General features: G+C 41.1%; 1 protein-coding gene across 8 annotated transcripts in view; it reads right to left on the reverse strand.

Moving 5' to 3' along the window:
- adgrl2a (adhesion G protein-coupled receptor L2a) overlaps positions 1-16,233 on the reverse strand; it is a 214,519-nt gene that overhangs the window by 19,918 nt on the left and 178,368 nt on the right. For 7 of the 8 annotated variants that reach the window (XM_082956689.1, XM_082956687.1, XM_014215663.3 and 4 more), the window contains 7 exons: positions 15,948-16,131; positions 15,063-15,185; positions 14,438-14,643; positions 8,085-8,258; positions 7,259-7,468; positions 6,249-6,469; positions 5,542-5,608 (listed from right to left, as the gene is read on the reverse strand). In XM_082956689.1, coding sequence (XP_082812815.1) covers positions 5,542-5,608; positions 6,249-6,469; positions 7,259-7,468; positions 8,085-8,258; positions 14,438-14,643; positions 15,063-15,185; positions 15,948-16,131 — 1,185 coding nt within the window. Of the gene's footprint in view, positions 1-5,541; positions 5,609-6,248; positions 6,470-7,258; positions 7,469-8,084; positions 8,259-14,437; positions 14,644-15,062; positions 15,186-15,939; positions 16,132-16,233 lie in introns of those variants that run through there. The other variant, XM_082956688.1, reaches the window with a different exon arrangement.

The following is a 16,233-nucleotide window of genomic DNA, read 5'->3' on the forward strand; positions in this document are numbered from 1 at the left end:
CTCCAATTCCTGTACAGGAAAATAGACAGACAGACAGGGAGGGAGAGATTCCCATCACTTTCACTTCCTTGTTTTAATACCACATGAAATCCCAAGAAAGCCAGTGGTACATATCAAGTTCGGAGTGGGATAGTGTGTGCTGTATCTTTGGGCCCTTAAAAATAAATCTAGGCAGAGTCCCTCTGTCCAGTGTCTGTGTTCTTTTGCCCATCTTAATATTTAATTATTATTGGCGAGTCTGAGATATGGCTTTTTTTCTTAACTCTGCCTAGAAGGCCAGCCTCCCGGAGTCACCTCTGGATGAGACTGGTGTTTTGCGGGTACTATTTAATGAAACTGAAATTTAATGAAACTGCCAGTTGAGGACTTGTGAGGCGTCTGTTTCTCAAACCAGCCATTTCCAGTTACAATAGTCATTTACAACATTCACAATGTCTACACTGTATTTTTGATCAATTTGATGTTATTTAATGGACAAAAAAATTGCTTTTCTTTCAAAAACAAGGACAAGTGACCTCAAACTTTTGAACGGTAGTGTATGTTATAAACAGGGTTCGTACAGACATTGGCAAGTCAAATTCAAGGACTTTCAAGGAATTCTTCAAGCACTAAATTGCAGTTTTCAAGGGCCTCGATTTTATATTTAAAAGTATAGAAAAAAACTCCCACAAAAGCATGCAAAAAGTGTCATTACAACTTTAAGAATAACGCATTTTATAGTTCTTCCTAATGGCACTATGCATTGGCATTCAAATTATGACATTCTAAGTATGACAGGATAATATGGACATTGCCTGACTAAATAGATTGCATGCGTGACGATTTGTATAGCCTAACCGTAGAGGTGTTGGCGACACAAGCGCACTGATAAAGCCTGTCCGAGTAGGCTAGCAGTAGCTTTATGCTCACCCTCGCCATTTGAGATGTTGTAGGGGTTTGTATCATGTTTTTCAAATGAGAAAGCACCACCAAAAAAAGAGTTCTCTTTGTAATGGAACGCTTTGTATGGAAAGCCAAGTTGAAGCCAACATTGTCGTCCTCACAATAACTCCACGTGGTTTTACCGCAACAAATTAACAGACAAGCGCAACCCATGTCAATTGAAATGACGGGAAACAAACAAAAGCGTCTCTCTCAAAACAACTGATCAGAAATAAAATTTGTGGATAATTATATTGAGCAGTCCAAGCATATAAATCATCTCCAATAATTTCAAGGACTTTTCAAGGACAAAATAGAGGAAATGTCAGATTTTTAAGGTATTCCATCACTTGATTTTCTGAGCTCCAAATTCAAGTACTTCAACCACTCTGAACCCTGGACAAATGTAGGAAGGCTGCTAATAAATTATAGAAACAAACAAACAACCAACAACAAAACATGTTTGTTCTACTAATAGAAACCTTCCACATCTTGACTTCAGAAATTAAGAAATTCTGGTGAGGGGTGATTTAACTATATTCATTTTAAATTGTTTACTTAGTTGAACATGAACAAAGCTTTTCAATTGTCTCAGGTTATCTTCTGAATGCTGCAAGAGCGAATGAAAGAGAAAAAGAGGGTGAAAACACCAATATGAAGGAATGAGACAAATGGAGGTGCTGTGTGAGCTCCATAATGTACTGGACATGTCTGGCTGTTCATTCACGCTCCCCTTGCGCTCTACTGCACTCTGCTATGAAAGGAGTAGCTAGGTGATCAATATCTCCCCCTCCCCCGCCTAATCAACCAGTGGAGTCACAGAACAATAAGCAGAGCATAACAAGCGAGGGCGAGAAAAAAAAACATAAATGGAGCAGCTCCTTTATATCATGGACTTTCAGAGTAATGCAGCGTTTTGTTTATGCCGCCATCAGACAAATCATTTTTAATCACTTCGCTTGCATGAGTCGGGCACTTGGAAATGCCCTTCACACACCCTGGAGTGGTGACATGGATCCAATGAGACAGAGGACGGAGACAACAGTACTTTAAAGGACCCTAGCTAGCATGGCACATGTTCACTACCCCCACCAACATGCTTTCTCTGCCTTCCCCAGGGCCCGGTCTACCTAGTGAGAGTGGCAGCCTGCAAGCTACTATGCCTGGGCCTCTCTCTCGCTGCCCTGAATCATCACCGCTAGCCAAGCAGAAGCATCTCTGCCACACTGGGACCGAGGAGAAAGCTTTTTCCTGAGCGAGTATGTGTCGAGTGTGTGCTACAACCCTGAACTCCTTGTGAACTGGGGATGAAATATTAAAGGTGCAGATGGAGCTGTCTGGATGATAGGAACTGCTTGCGACGTGTCATGATCCAAAGGCTTGCTGTTAAAGCATCTCAGGCATACTAATGGTTTCCCCCCACCACTCATTACTTCCATGTTCCTTCTTCATGGAGCTAATACCCTCTGTGCCCGGAGACAGGGCCAACTAACCTCTTGCCTGAGAACAGGGCGAACAGAGTGCTTCTTCAAGCTTCACTTCAAGCCTGGGCTTTAAGACGGCTTTCAGGGAGGTGGGGGGGGAAAAAAAAAAAAACTAGGGAGGAAGAGGAAAAACAACATTTTTGTGAGTGCTTTTCACTGAGCCTGACCAACTCGGGTTAGACCAAAAGTTACACAGCGGGAGAGTATGGTGTTCGAAGACAGGAGCTGTGGCTGCTACAGCTAGCCACTGAATGTGAGATTGGATGCTTTTTTTGTCTGTCTGTGTCTTTCTCTCTCTCGCGCTCTGCTCTCTCTTCTATCTATTTGACAAGGACAAAGCCAATTTGTTGAGGAACCAGGGTCACAGGTTGTGGAAAACCTTGCTCCCACACATTCCCTTGAGATCCCCTACCCTTGTGCTTCACCGTTTGTTGTCAATTTTTGCAAAAAGTCAAAAAGCAGCATTACGATACCTCCCTCCGCTAGAACTGCAAATCCTCATTCCTGTCCACATTAGCACTGCAACAATATATCAGTTTTGTCAGGGTCACCGTTTTATCATGCAGGTCACTGGGACTGGGATTCCGGATTATCGTCTCAACAGCCAACACATTTTTTCATGCAAATAATTCTGAAACCAAAGAGAAAAAACAACAATGTCCAATTTAGAGAAGAACTATCTCACGCAGTTGGCAGAGCATTTGCTGACATGGGGATACATATTTAACACACCCCCTTTAATTTGCAATTTAAAGGGAATATTATTATATTTCTCTACTGAACGGGTAAGTCGTTCGTGTGTTACAAAACCTCGCTGGCCGTTGTCATAAAGCAGTAAAGCACCGCAATAAGATGCGGCAAAGAGGAAGCCCTCCTTCTGGCCACTGTGTTCTCGCTCAGGGAGGTCAGCGCGTCTGTAAATCCATCCATTACGCCCGATAATGAACACAGCGCTGAGAAAATATTGCTCTTCCTCCCTCTGCACAGGAGACAGTTTCGAGACTGTTACCATTCACCTGGTGTGAAAGAGGCCAAAACAATAGACAGTCAAAAGGGCTCTAAGGGCTCTGACATCCGATGAATGCCACCAGCTATTTCTTATTTATTTTTTTCCAAATGGGAAAATAATACTCCCCCAGGCCTCTTCCCTGGGAGCCACCGAACCTCCATTGATCGAGTTGGAGATAATAATGTCATGACGAGTAAATAACGCTTGAACAGCACATACACTGAATGTACAAAACATTAGGAACATTTGCTTTCAGAACAGCCTCAATTCATCAGGGCATACAAGGTGTCAAAATCCTTCCACAGGGATGCTGGCCAATGGTGACTCCAATACTTCCCACAGTTATGTCAAGTTGGCTGGATGTCCTTTGGATGGTGGAACATTCTTGACACACACAGGAAACTGTTGAGTGTGAAAAACCCAGCAGCATTGCAGTTCTTGACACACTCAAACCGGTGCGCCTGGCACCTACTACCATACCCGGTTCAGAGGCACTTTAATATTTTGTCTTGCCCATTCACCCTCTGAATGGCACACATACACAATCCATGTCTCAAAGCTTAAAAATCCTTCTTTAACCTGTCTCCTCCCATTCATCTACACTGATTGAAGTGGATTTAAAAAGGGATATCAATAAGGAATCATAGCTTTCATCTGGATTCACCTGGTCAGTGATGTTTTTTTTGTAAGGACTTACAGACTCATGGTCAAAACATATAGACAAAGGTTGCTAAAACGGGAAGAGGTCTGTCCATGATAAGGCATTGCTCTGCTTTCTTGACATCTCAGTCAACCAGACAGGTCCTACAGGCTCTAGTTTTGTCACACCTGGACTATTGCCCAGTTGTGTAGTCATGTGCGGCAAAGAGGGACAGGTAAATTGCAGTTGATCCAGAACAGAGCAGCACATATTGCAGTTAGATGTACACAGAGGGTGAATGTCAGGAACATGCATGTCTATCTCTCTTGGCTCAAAGTTGAGGAGAGATTGACTGCATCACTATTGGTCTTTGTGCAAGGTACTGAACTGTTTGTTCAAGCAGTTAGCACACAGTTCGGCCACTTTTGTTGGATCGAATCCCCGAGCTGACAAGGTAAAAATCTGTCTTTCTGCCCCTGAGCAAGGCAGTTAACCCACAGTTCCCCGAGCGCCGAAGACGTCCCCACCTCTCTGATTAAGAGGGGTTGGGTTAAATGAGGAAGACATATTTCAGTTGAAGGCATTCAGTTGTACAACTGACTAGGTATCCCCCTTTCCCTTATCAGTACAACACAAGACATGCATTCAGAGGTCTCTTCACAGTCCCCAGGTCCAGAACACAGGCTAGGGAAATGCACAGTATTACATAGAGCCATGACTACATCGAACTCTCTGCCACCCAAGGAAACATATGCTAGCAATAAAACCACATTCAAAAACCAGATAAAAGAGCACCTTACCGCACCATGGGGACTGTGAAGAGACAGACATGTTTTATATATTTGTATTGTATTTTGCACTGTATTATTTATTGTATTATGTAGGTGGGTGACCTTGCACGAATCCTTGGCTTGTGCGAGCTGGAACGGCTCAAAGGGCAGGAGCCATCTCCTGTTTCTTAAGCGTGAGGCAGAGGCAGGAGATTATCTAGTGTATATTATGTGTATTAAGTATATTATGACTATTATATTATGTATTTTATTTGTTGTGTTTAGTTTCCTGTTTGGACCCCAGGAAGTGGTTAATTCTGGATCCCAATAAATACTACTAATACTACTAAATACTACAGCATGGGGGCATGAGAAGAACAGAGATGTTTTGTATTTTTTGTCCTCCTTGATCTTTCAGAGAGAAACTGTTACTCCAAGACATTTAGGACTATATTAGGCTAATTAGGTACATTCAGAAAATGGATTTGAGCAGAAAACAGTGGGTTTCTCAACAACAACAAAAAAATTCAAAGATACTATTCGACCTTAAGTCTTTTCACACTGTGGTTGTTGTACATGTCATCGGTCCTTGATACAGACAATTGCGAGTAACTATGAACATACTGTATCAGTGTGGCCAATCATTGAGGAACATTTTTCTCTCTCTCTTTTCCTATCTCTCTCCCTCTGCCTCTCAGGAAAAGAAAACTAACTTACCATGATGATGAAGGTGACAGGTCCTAAAAAGCTCCATATGAAGTGATTGTCCACTCTTAGCCAGCAACTACGATGGAAGATAAAACAACCATTAGGAATCCGTAAAAGAACAACACACACGTAAGAGGAACAACAACTAAACCCAGTCTATCAACAGCCTCCTTAGGCCAAATATTAATGCATGGGCATGAATTATGAGGACAAAAACGTACCCTGCCCCTCTTAACACATGGTAGTTAGTTTATTGTCAATAATCAATGAAAAAGCAACCTAAAAAAAGCCATCTAAAAACAAAGCCCCACATTGCAGTTACATGGTTACACAAGACAAAAGTGAGGACTCTAGCCTCAATCCTGAAGCTTAGCTAAAATACTATCATTAATCTATGTAAAAGCCTTTTTCCAGACAGCACTCCTCTCTTTAAGAGAGCATTTAAAAACAAGAGGTCGCAGGAGGGTCTTTGAACAGAAAGGCATTAATGTTGCCATGCCCCCATAGAAACCACAGTGTTGAGTCTGTCAGGCTCTTTAAAATGACATAAAAAATGGATCAGTCCATTCCAGGAAGGGGTCCCAGGTGCAGACAAAAGCAACAACAGCAAAGATAGTTCTTAGTCACTTTTTAGCGTCCATACCGCATATACAGACGGAATAAATGAACTATGACAGTTTTTTTGAGAACAAAATAGCGGAAACATTTTTACGTACGCTTTCTTTGTCCCGTAGCTCCTGTAGTCGATAGCAGCAGAGACACCCACCACAATGGCTGGGAGAAGGTATCCAGATACATAGTAGTACTTTCTCCTTGAATGTTCACTCTCGAAAACTTCCACCATCATCAGGTACAACTGAACGCCCTCCAAACACATCCAGGAAAACGAGGCCAGGAAGAAGAAATGCAAAATCCCAGCGACGATGGAACAGCCAATCTATAGTGGATGGATTAATAGTTTCAATTGATCAAAATATTATAGATATTAACTTCAAATAAAGTAACAACTTATGAGGAATTAACTGAGCAACAACATTCCATGTTAATCTTCTCAAATCCCAATGAAAATGATGTCATTCAATTGAGTGTAACTGTCATTATACAGTGGTTATGTGCATTTCAATGTAAGTAATGAACAGAAGTAAAAGTTATCACACTTCCCTTTGAAAGACAAAAAAATATTCAAACACACTATGCTCCGAACAGGTTTGCTCAAGTTCGACCTTGCAGCTGGCTGCTTAAATGACAGTTGTCTTGAAAGGCTAAGTGCTGCAGCCTCCATGGTCAACCTATTTGAATTACTTCTGGTTTTGTCCTTTCATTGAGCCTTGGTTTTACAGTGAATACTGACTGTGTGGAGGTGGAAGGTACTATGACTACACAAAGGCCATGGAGAGAAGAAGAACTAAAAGAGAATACAGAGGAAATTGAAGAACTAAAAAGGGTGCAGAGGCTGTATTGAGTGTTTCAGAACGTTCTAAACGATAGCTTTCAGTGACGAAGAAAAAAGTGGAAAGTACTGCATGACATCCCTCTTCTGTAATCCATATTAATGATGCTGTCTGTCTGACCCATGCCATGCAGAGGACAAGTACTGAAGGTTAAACACAACTATGTTTGAAAGTCTCATGACTTTCACATTGAAGGGTTTTTAGTTTGGGGTGCAATAGAAAAATATACATAAAATAATATATTCACAAAAAATTGGTACATCTGTGCTGCTTACCTTGGGTTCGGTCATATCAATACCGATTAGGAATATTAACTCGGCAATGAAGAGATTGATGCACAAGTTCTTGTGGATGGTGTTGCGATCGCTCTGCAGGCCCCGGAAGAAGCAGAAGGTGAAAACGCTGATGGCCAAGCACACCAGTGAGACAACGATGCCCACCCGGGTGATGACAGTCAAGAGTAATTCGTGCACTCCAACTTGGCCCTGCGGGGATAACGGATGGGGCAAATTAATATGCCTGTTTTTGTCAATAAAAAAATAGAGGACGGCCAATGCTTCCATACTTCATTTCGGCAAGTGCCACGGGAAAATTACTTTTCTATTTCATGGGAGACATGAGGAAATAAATGCTCAGCAGCCATCAATCATGGGCTGAGCCCTTCAGATGAGTACAATTAGCGTCTGATAGAGGACAACTGACTGGGTGGAATTTAAAGCAAGGCGCTGTAGTTAGGGCGCATCATTTTAACTCCTACAGAGGCTTTTTTAATTCCTACAACCTGCATACACCTGGAAAACATGGAGTTTTAAACATGGAGTATTAGGCCTACAGACCCTCATGAAATACACTTTGTGGTACAATAAAATCATTGAAATGAATGGGCTTTAGGAAAAGGAATTAATCTAATGAATAGAGGAAAAAAAGATGCTAGATGATACTGCAAATCTACCGAAATGTACATTAGAAATAAGTGTATTAAACTATTTCATGTGTTATCCTCTGTGATTTCTTTGTACTTTTAAATTGGTTTTAACTCTACAAATTGTTTTACCCAAGGATAAATTAATTAATCAATATACCAAAACAGGAGCTGCTTACCGAGATTTCCTGATGTGCCATGAGAACTGCAAAGTTGGTGAGATGACTGCAGGAGCAGGTGGTGTGGGTCTTATTGGAGCCCAGGAGCTTGCAGCCCTGGGTGGACCAGTATCCCATCATGCTCCTCTCCGAATAATTCCAAAAGGAGCAATTGGAGTTGAAGTAGTGGTCCATCTGGTGATAAGATTAAGTGTTGAAATAACTGACTGTCCAAATCATAATTTGTACAGAACCTATTAACTTTTTTCCACTCGCATAAAGATACTGAACTGATAAAGGGGAGGTGCATAATGCATTTTCTTAATTTATTTAATAAAATAATATCTAATTTGGTTGCCTACTTACTAAATTTACCAAAGCAATACCAACAGGACCCTGAACAGCTTCTACCCCCAAGCCATAACACCACTAAATAGTTAACCAAATAGCTACACGGTCTATCTGCATTGACCCTCCCCCTGTACTAACTATTTTAACTCATCACATATGCTGCTATATGTACATATCTACCTCAATTACCTCGTACGCCAGCGGCAGGTAGCCTAGTGGGGCGGCAGGTATCCTAGTGGTTAGAGCGTTGGGCCAGTAATCGAAAGGTTGCTAGATCGAATCCCTGAGCTGACAAGGTACAAATCTGTTGTTCTGCCCCTTAACAAGGCAGTTAACCCACTGTTCCTAGGCTGTCATTGTAAATAAGAATTTGTTCTGAACTGACTTGCCTAGTTAAAAAAATAAACATCAACTCGGTAATTGTACCGTGTGAATATTTAAGTGATAAGGCCCGAGAAGCCAGTGTTTGGAGGATATATTGTCAGGGGTGTTGTTAGGCCCGAGATGAAATCCTGACACAAATCCAGTGTTGCTACCCAAGCCGGCTGGTTGTTCTATCAGTTTGGTTGCCAGAGACGCGACCTAGTTGTTAAGACTAGGTGCCTTTTGGCGGACTGTCATGTGCCTTTTACTGAGGAGTGGCTTCCATCTGGCCACAGGCCTGATTGGTGGAGTGCTGCAGTGGTGGTTGTTCTTCTGGAAGGTTTTCCCATCTCCACAGAGAAACTCTGGAGCTTAGGTTCTTGGACACGTTCCTGACCAAGGCCCTTCTCCCCCAATTGCTCAGTTTGGCAGCCAGCTCTAGGGAGTCTTGGAGGTTCCAAACTTCTTCAATTGAATACAATTTTTTTAAGCTTTTTTTTTATATCACCTTTATTTAACTAGGCAAGTCAGTGAAGTCTGAATACTTACAGTTGAAGTTGGAAGTTTACATACACTTAGTACCTGTGGACGTATTTCAAGGCCTACCTTCAAACTCAGTGCCTCTTTGCTTATGTAAATAAGGTATTTCTGGTTGTCATTTTTAATATGTTTGCTAAAATGTCTAAAAACCTGTTTTTGCTTTGCCATTATGGGGTATTTATTCATACTATTTCATCTTTCCAGAAGATATTGTCCCGACACAAATCTAGAGTTGCTACTCAAGCCGGCTGGTCGTTCGTTCTATTGGTTCGGTTGCTAGAGACGCGACCCAGTCGTTCAGTCTTTTTGTTCTATATCAATGGACATGACCCAGTCGTTCAGTCTTTTAATTCAGTGTCTATGGATGCGACCCAGTCTTTTGTTATAAAACGTTATTTTCCCTTGCTTGCTAGCTAGCCAACTACGGCTAACTTACAAAAAGATCAGCCAAAATAACAGCAAAGTAGCCGCATTTGCATTTGTTTAAGCTGTTTTCTAGTACATTTATTTGGATAAATCAATAACAATGGCATAGAAAATGTGCTCACTCATCAGGACACTGTTGTTCAGACAAGTTAGCCAACAACACAGCTAAAACAATCACTTCAAACTGAAGCTGGAAAGACTGCAAACTAGCTGCACTTTGTTTCGGTTTACACTTTTTCAATCCCAGCTGATTCATGATTTTGACTGGTTGAGAAACGCTGCCTGCCTGTTTATTCCTAGTGTTATTATTTTTTCTTTATACAATTGGTAGGCCAGCTTGTCTTTGGAAATGAACAATTTCCTTGATAAAGAACAGACTCATGCGTAGCCCTCTGTGAGTCCATCTTGACAACTTTAAAAGACAAAGGATAATTGATGCTCCAGTAATTTCGTCCTACATTGTATGTCTAATCTATGAGTTCATTTGTTCCTCCATAAAATAAAATGGGAATAATTTATATCCTAATGTTGATATAGACAGTGCCTTCAAAAACTATTCATACCACTTGACTTATTCCAAATGTTGTTGTGTTACAGCATGGATTCAAAATTATAATTTTTCTCACCCATCTACACACAATACCCCATAATGACAAAGTGAAAACAGGTTTTTAGAACATTTTGCAAATGTATTGAAAATGAAATTCATTACTCATTTACATAAGTAATCACACCACAGAGTCAATACTTTGTAGAAGCACTTTTGGTGGCGATTACAGCTTTGAGTCATCTTTGGGGTGTCTGTATCAGTTTTGCACATCTGGAATTGGGGATTTTCTCCCATTCTTCCTTGCAGATTTTCTCAAGTTCTGTTGAGTTAGATGGGAGCGGTAGTGAAGTCTTTCCATATATTTTCAATGGGATTCAAGTCTGGGCTTTAGCTGGGCCACTAAAGGACTTTTACATTTTTGTTCTGAAGCCATTACATTTTCAGACCACAGAATTTTTCATTATCTTCAACATGCCATTTTGCAAACTCCAGGCATGCTGTTGTGTACCTTTTTCTCAGGAGTGGCTTCCATCTGGTCACTCTCCCATAAAGCCCAGATTGGTGAAGAGTTGTAGAGACTGTTGTCCTTCTGGCAAGTTCTCCCACCTCAGCCAAAGAAACTCTGTAGTTCTGTCAGAGTGGTCATTGGGTTCTTGATCACCACGCTGACCAAGGTCTTTCTTGCACGGTTGATCAGTTTGGGCGGACGGCCAGCTCTAGGCAGAGTCTGGTAAGTTCCATATTTTTTTGATTTCCCAATGATGGAGACCACTGTGCTCTTTGAAACTTTGAACACTCGAGAAACTTTTTTATACCCTTCCCCAGATACAGTTGAAGTTGGAAGTTTACATACACCTTAGCCAAATACATTTAAACTCAGTTTTTCACAATTCCTGACATTTAGTCCTTGTAAAAATTCCATGTCTTAGGTCAGTTAGGATCACCACTTTATTTTAAGAATGTGAAATGTCAGAATAATAGTAGAGAGAATGATTTATTTCAGCTTTTACTTCTTTCATCACATTCCCAAAGGGTCAGAAGCTTACATACACTCAATTATTATTTGGTAGCATTGCCTTTAAATTGTTTAACTTCGGTCAAACCTTTCAGGTAGCCTTCCACAAGCTTCCCACAATAAGTTGGGTGAATTTTGGCCCATTCCTCCTGACAGAGCTGCTGTAACTGAGTCAGGTTTGTAGGCCTCCTTGCTCGCAAACACTTTTTTCAGTTCTGCCCACACATTTTCTATAGGATTGAGGTCAGGGCTTTGTGATGGCCACTCCAATACCTTGACTTTGTTGTCCTTAAGCCATTTTGCCAAAACTTTGGAAGTATGCTTGGGGTCACCCCCACTACATGATGCTGCCACCCCCATGCGTCACAGTTGGGATGGCGTTCTTCGGCTTGCAAGCATCCCCCTTTTTCCTCCAAACATAACGATGGTCATTACACCAAACAGTTATATTTTTGTTTCATCAGACCAGAGGACATTTCTACAAAAAGTACAATCTTTGTCCCCATGTGCAGTTGTAAACCGTAGTCTGGCTTTTTTATGGTGGTTTTAGAGCAGTGGCCTCTTCCTTGCCGAGCGGCCTTTCAGGTTATGTCGATATAGGACTCGTTTTACTGTGGATATAGTTACTTTTGTACCTGTTGCCTCCAGAATTTTCACAAGGTCCTTTGCTGTTGTTCTAGAATTGATTTGCACTTTTCGCACCAAAGTACTTTCATCTCTAGGAGACAGAACACATCTCCTTCCTGAGCGGTATGACGGCTGTGTGGTCCCATTTATACTTGCGTACTATTGTTTGTACAGATGAACGTGGTACCTTCAGGCATTTGGAAATTGCTCCCAAGGATGAACCAGACTTCTGGAGGTCTACAATTGTTTTTCTGAGGTCTTAGCTGATTTCTTTTGATTTTCCCATGATGTCAAGCGAAGAGGCACTGAGTTTGAAGGTAGGACTTGAAATACATACACAGGTACACCTCCAATTGACTCAAATGATGTCAATTAGCCTATCAGAAGCTTCTAAAGCCATGACATCCTTTTCTGAAATTCTCCAAGCTGTTTAAAGGCACAGTCAACTTAGTGTATGTAAGCTTCTGACCCACTGGGATTGTCATACATTGAATTATAAGTGAAATAATCGTTCTGTAAACAATTGTTGGAAAAAATACTTGTGTCATGCACAAAGTAGATGTCCTAACCGACTTGCCAAAACTATAGTTTGTTAACAAGAAATTTGTGGAGTGGTTGAAAAACGAGTTTTAATGACTCCAACTTAAGTGTACGTAAACTTCCGACTTCAACTGTATATTCCTCATCACAATTCTATTTCAAAGATCGATAGACAGTTCCTTGGACTTCATGGTATAGTTTCTGCTCTGACATGCAATGTCAACTGTGGGACCTCATATAGACAGGTGTGTTTCTTTCTAAATCATGTACAAACAATTGAATTGGCCACGGGTGGACTCCAATGAAGTTCTCAAGGATGATCAAAGGCCATTGGATGCACCTGAGCTCAACACTCTTATTTAGTCAATTTTGAATTCAGTCTGTATATTTATATACAGGTAACTGACAAAATAAAGGAATATAAAGTATCTTAATAGGACGTTTGGCCACCACAAGCCGCATGAACCGCTTCAATGCACCTTGGGATAGATCCTACAAGTGTCTGGAACTCTATTGGAGAAATGCGACACAATTCTTCCACGACTAATTCCATCACTTGGTGTTTAGTTGGTGGTAGTGGAAATGGTGTCTGAGGCGCCGCTCCAGAATCTCCGAAAAGTGTTATTTTGGGTTGAGATCTGGAGACTGAGACACACACACACATCCTTTAAACTGTGTGTGTATCAGTCTGTCTCAGTCACCAGATCTCAATCCAATTGAAGACCTACTTGTCTCAGTCACACACACATATACCAATGGGATCGCGATTGTCTATAGCGATCTAAAACAACACATAAATCTGTGATGCTTTAGGCTAGAAACAAGCGGTAAAATGCCAGAGGAAGACGCGACTCTGATACACATGGGAAGATCTTTACTCTATGACATTCAGAAGCTGACCTACGACCTTCTAAAGTTGAGGACTCAAAGAAATTGGACATTGCTTGGGAAGTAATCTTATACAATGTGTGATTCTGTTGCTATCAATTGATCTATTCACTTTCTGTAAAACAGAATATGTTAAATTGAATTGAAGGTTCATGTAAATTATCATAAATCATATTTGGTAGCGGAATAACATTTTGGGAAATCGGGTCTAGACTTTATTTTCCTTATTCATTATTATTATTATCATCATTAAAATAGTAATGAGTCGTGTTAGACTACGTAGAAATGCATTAAATGAGCTTCGAAACAACATTTCCTAGGTCCCTCAAATTAAACAAAATGATGGTGTATTTAATATAGGCTATCTCAATAAACAATGATCTAAACAAATTAAATGTAAATAAGGTGGCCCTGGGTAAAAGAGTTTGGAAACCACTGCTTTAAACCCCCTATTTTTTATATTTAATTAGGCAAGTCAGTTAAGAACAAATTATTATTTACAAAGACGGCCTACCCCAGCCAAACCCGGACCAATTGTGCGCCGCCCTATGGGACTCCCAATCACGGCTGGATGTGAGACAGCCTGGATTCGAACCAGGGTCTGTAGTGATGCCTCTTGCACTGAGATGCAGTGCCATAGACCGCTGCGCCACTCGGGAGCCCATGCTCCTTTGAGACCCCTCTTTCAAAGTAACTGATATCTCTTATTCTAGCCATGTAGCTACAATAATGGCCAACTGGGTATTTTTATACATGACCCTAAGCATGATGGGATGTTTTAATTGCTTAATTAATTCAGGAACCACAACTGTGTGGAAGCACCTTCTTTCAATATACTTTGTATTCCTCATTTACTCTAGTGTTTCCTTTATTTTGGCAGTTATCTGTATATGCCATTTAGACTACGCTTTTATCCAAAGCGAGTATGTGTGCATACTTTGTACTTTTACATTTTGCATACATTTTACCTAGCCAGGCATTTATAATTAAAATGGAAGGATTTCTGTCTGCCAGGCTCTTCTCTTTCCCAGTGGTTTTATGACCTCTCCATTAATTTAGCTTGGGAAGACTTACGTCAATGTGTTCCAGGGTGAAAATCACAGGGTCCGTGATGAACACACGACTGGACTCTTTGTTGATGGAGGCGGCGATGATGTCTGAATTTACGGCCACCGACACATTCCGCCCATAAGCATCGTTGGACATTTTGATCGTGGCGTTGTCCGTGCTGAGAAACTGCCCAAGGTTTTTGTACATAACAAACACCAGCTTAGCAACACCTGAAGAAAGGAAAAACAGAATAGGTAAGCGGCTAGGAAAACATGTTCCTTTCAAATAAAAGCAGCAGTAACTGTAGTGTTAAAAAAAAACTAAGGGCTGAGAATAAAAAACGGATTAGACCATGAGGGAACATAAGTGGGCCTTGTCAGTTATCTTCAGAAAATATCATGGTGCTGGGTTTTAGGGTTCAAATCCTTAGTGGTCGCTCCTATCTAACAGTCCCACTGAGTAATCACTGTGAATTGTCAGTTTTGACAAGCTGCATTGACAGACCGGTTCGACAGACTCTTCACCTTTTCATAGACACTGGAATGGAACAAAAAGTCTGAGCTAACACTCACACTCGGGATAAACACCCACATGCAGCTCTGCCTGTGAATTAAGTGAGATTTCTTAGAGGGAAGTGTATGGGGTTTACCATTCCGACTGTTGAGCTTGACAGTATTGGAGGACAGCTGGATAGAAACACCACCCTTGCTGGCCTGTGGAAATTTGAAATCCTGAACCTGGCCGTCCGTGCTGAGCACATACACATCCAGGACTGGGGTTTTGGTGATGAAGGGGGAAAAAAGAGACAAGAAAACAGAGAGATCGAGAGAGAGAGATACCAGACGTTACAGTGTGTTTTGAGTAAGACGAGGGCAATAAAAAATAAAAAATAAAATGTTGATGCCAAGGACGTGGTTGCTTACATTCCTAAGGCGAAGCAAGAGTGCAGGGGTGTTAGGTACTACAGCCACTGAAGACATTGTTCAAGTGATTCTATGCAACAACAATGTTGCTGCTGAGTTAAAATGTCAGAACCAAGGTGATCCTTTAGCTCCTGTTGAGTCCCTTTGTGGGATACAGTACACTTGTGAAATCCAGTGAAAGACTGGACGTGCAAGATAAAACTGCAGCATTTGAATAAAAAAAGAAAGAAATGTAGTTGCAATGCACAGTGGAACATTTTATATTCATTCCCTCTCATGTCCCGAGAGCTTTGAGATTAAAGGAGGAGAGAGGGTCTAAACACTGTTTTTACTAGGTCTCCGCAGTAGCGTAATGTTCACATTAATGTATAGAATTACATGGCGCAGACCTACGCATTTATAAACCAAGTCCTCCCAATCTAATAACCTGGAAATTGTCTTAAATTCATCACTTTGTTTTAAATGTACATTGTGACTAAACTCATAGAACAGACTCATTTTCTTTCTTGACATGAGTAGTTGAAATATGCATACAGCATAAAAAACGACTGATTGCGTTCAAATCGCTGGCCGTGCTTTATTATTTGTTTACCGGGAATTCAATTACTTACTGATATTATCAGCGGGTACTTTCACAATAGCTGGCTCCATTAGGTTGTCGGCAAGGACGAACGCGCCTTCCTCTAGGGTATCCAGTAACATAGTAGCAGCATGTGTCTGTTCCGTGCTGTTCATATCATGCCAGGACTTCAGAGCCTCTGGTCTCAGAAGGTTGTCAACTGTGTCTACAATGGCCTGTGTCCATCAGAAAAAGAGATGTGTAAGCAATTCTGAAAACAAGACCGTTTTCAACACATTCGACTACAGTCATTTTCATGAGCAAAAACAAAGAGGGGA

Source organism: Salmo salar, chromosome 10 (genome assembly GCF_965601325.2).
Source record: "Salmo salar chromosome 10, fSalSal1, whole genome shotgun sequence".
Taxonomy (NCBI): Eukaryota; Metazoa; Chordata; class Actinopteri; order Salmoniformes; family Salmonidae; genus Salmo; species Salmo salar.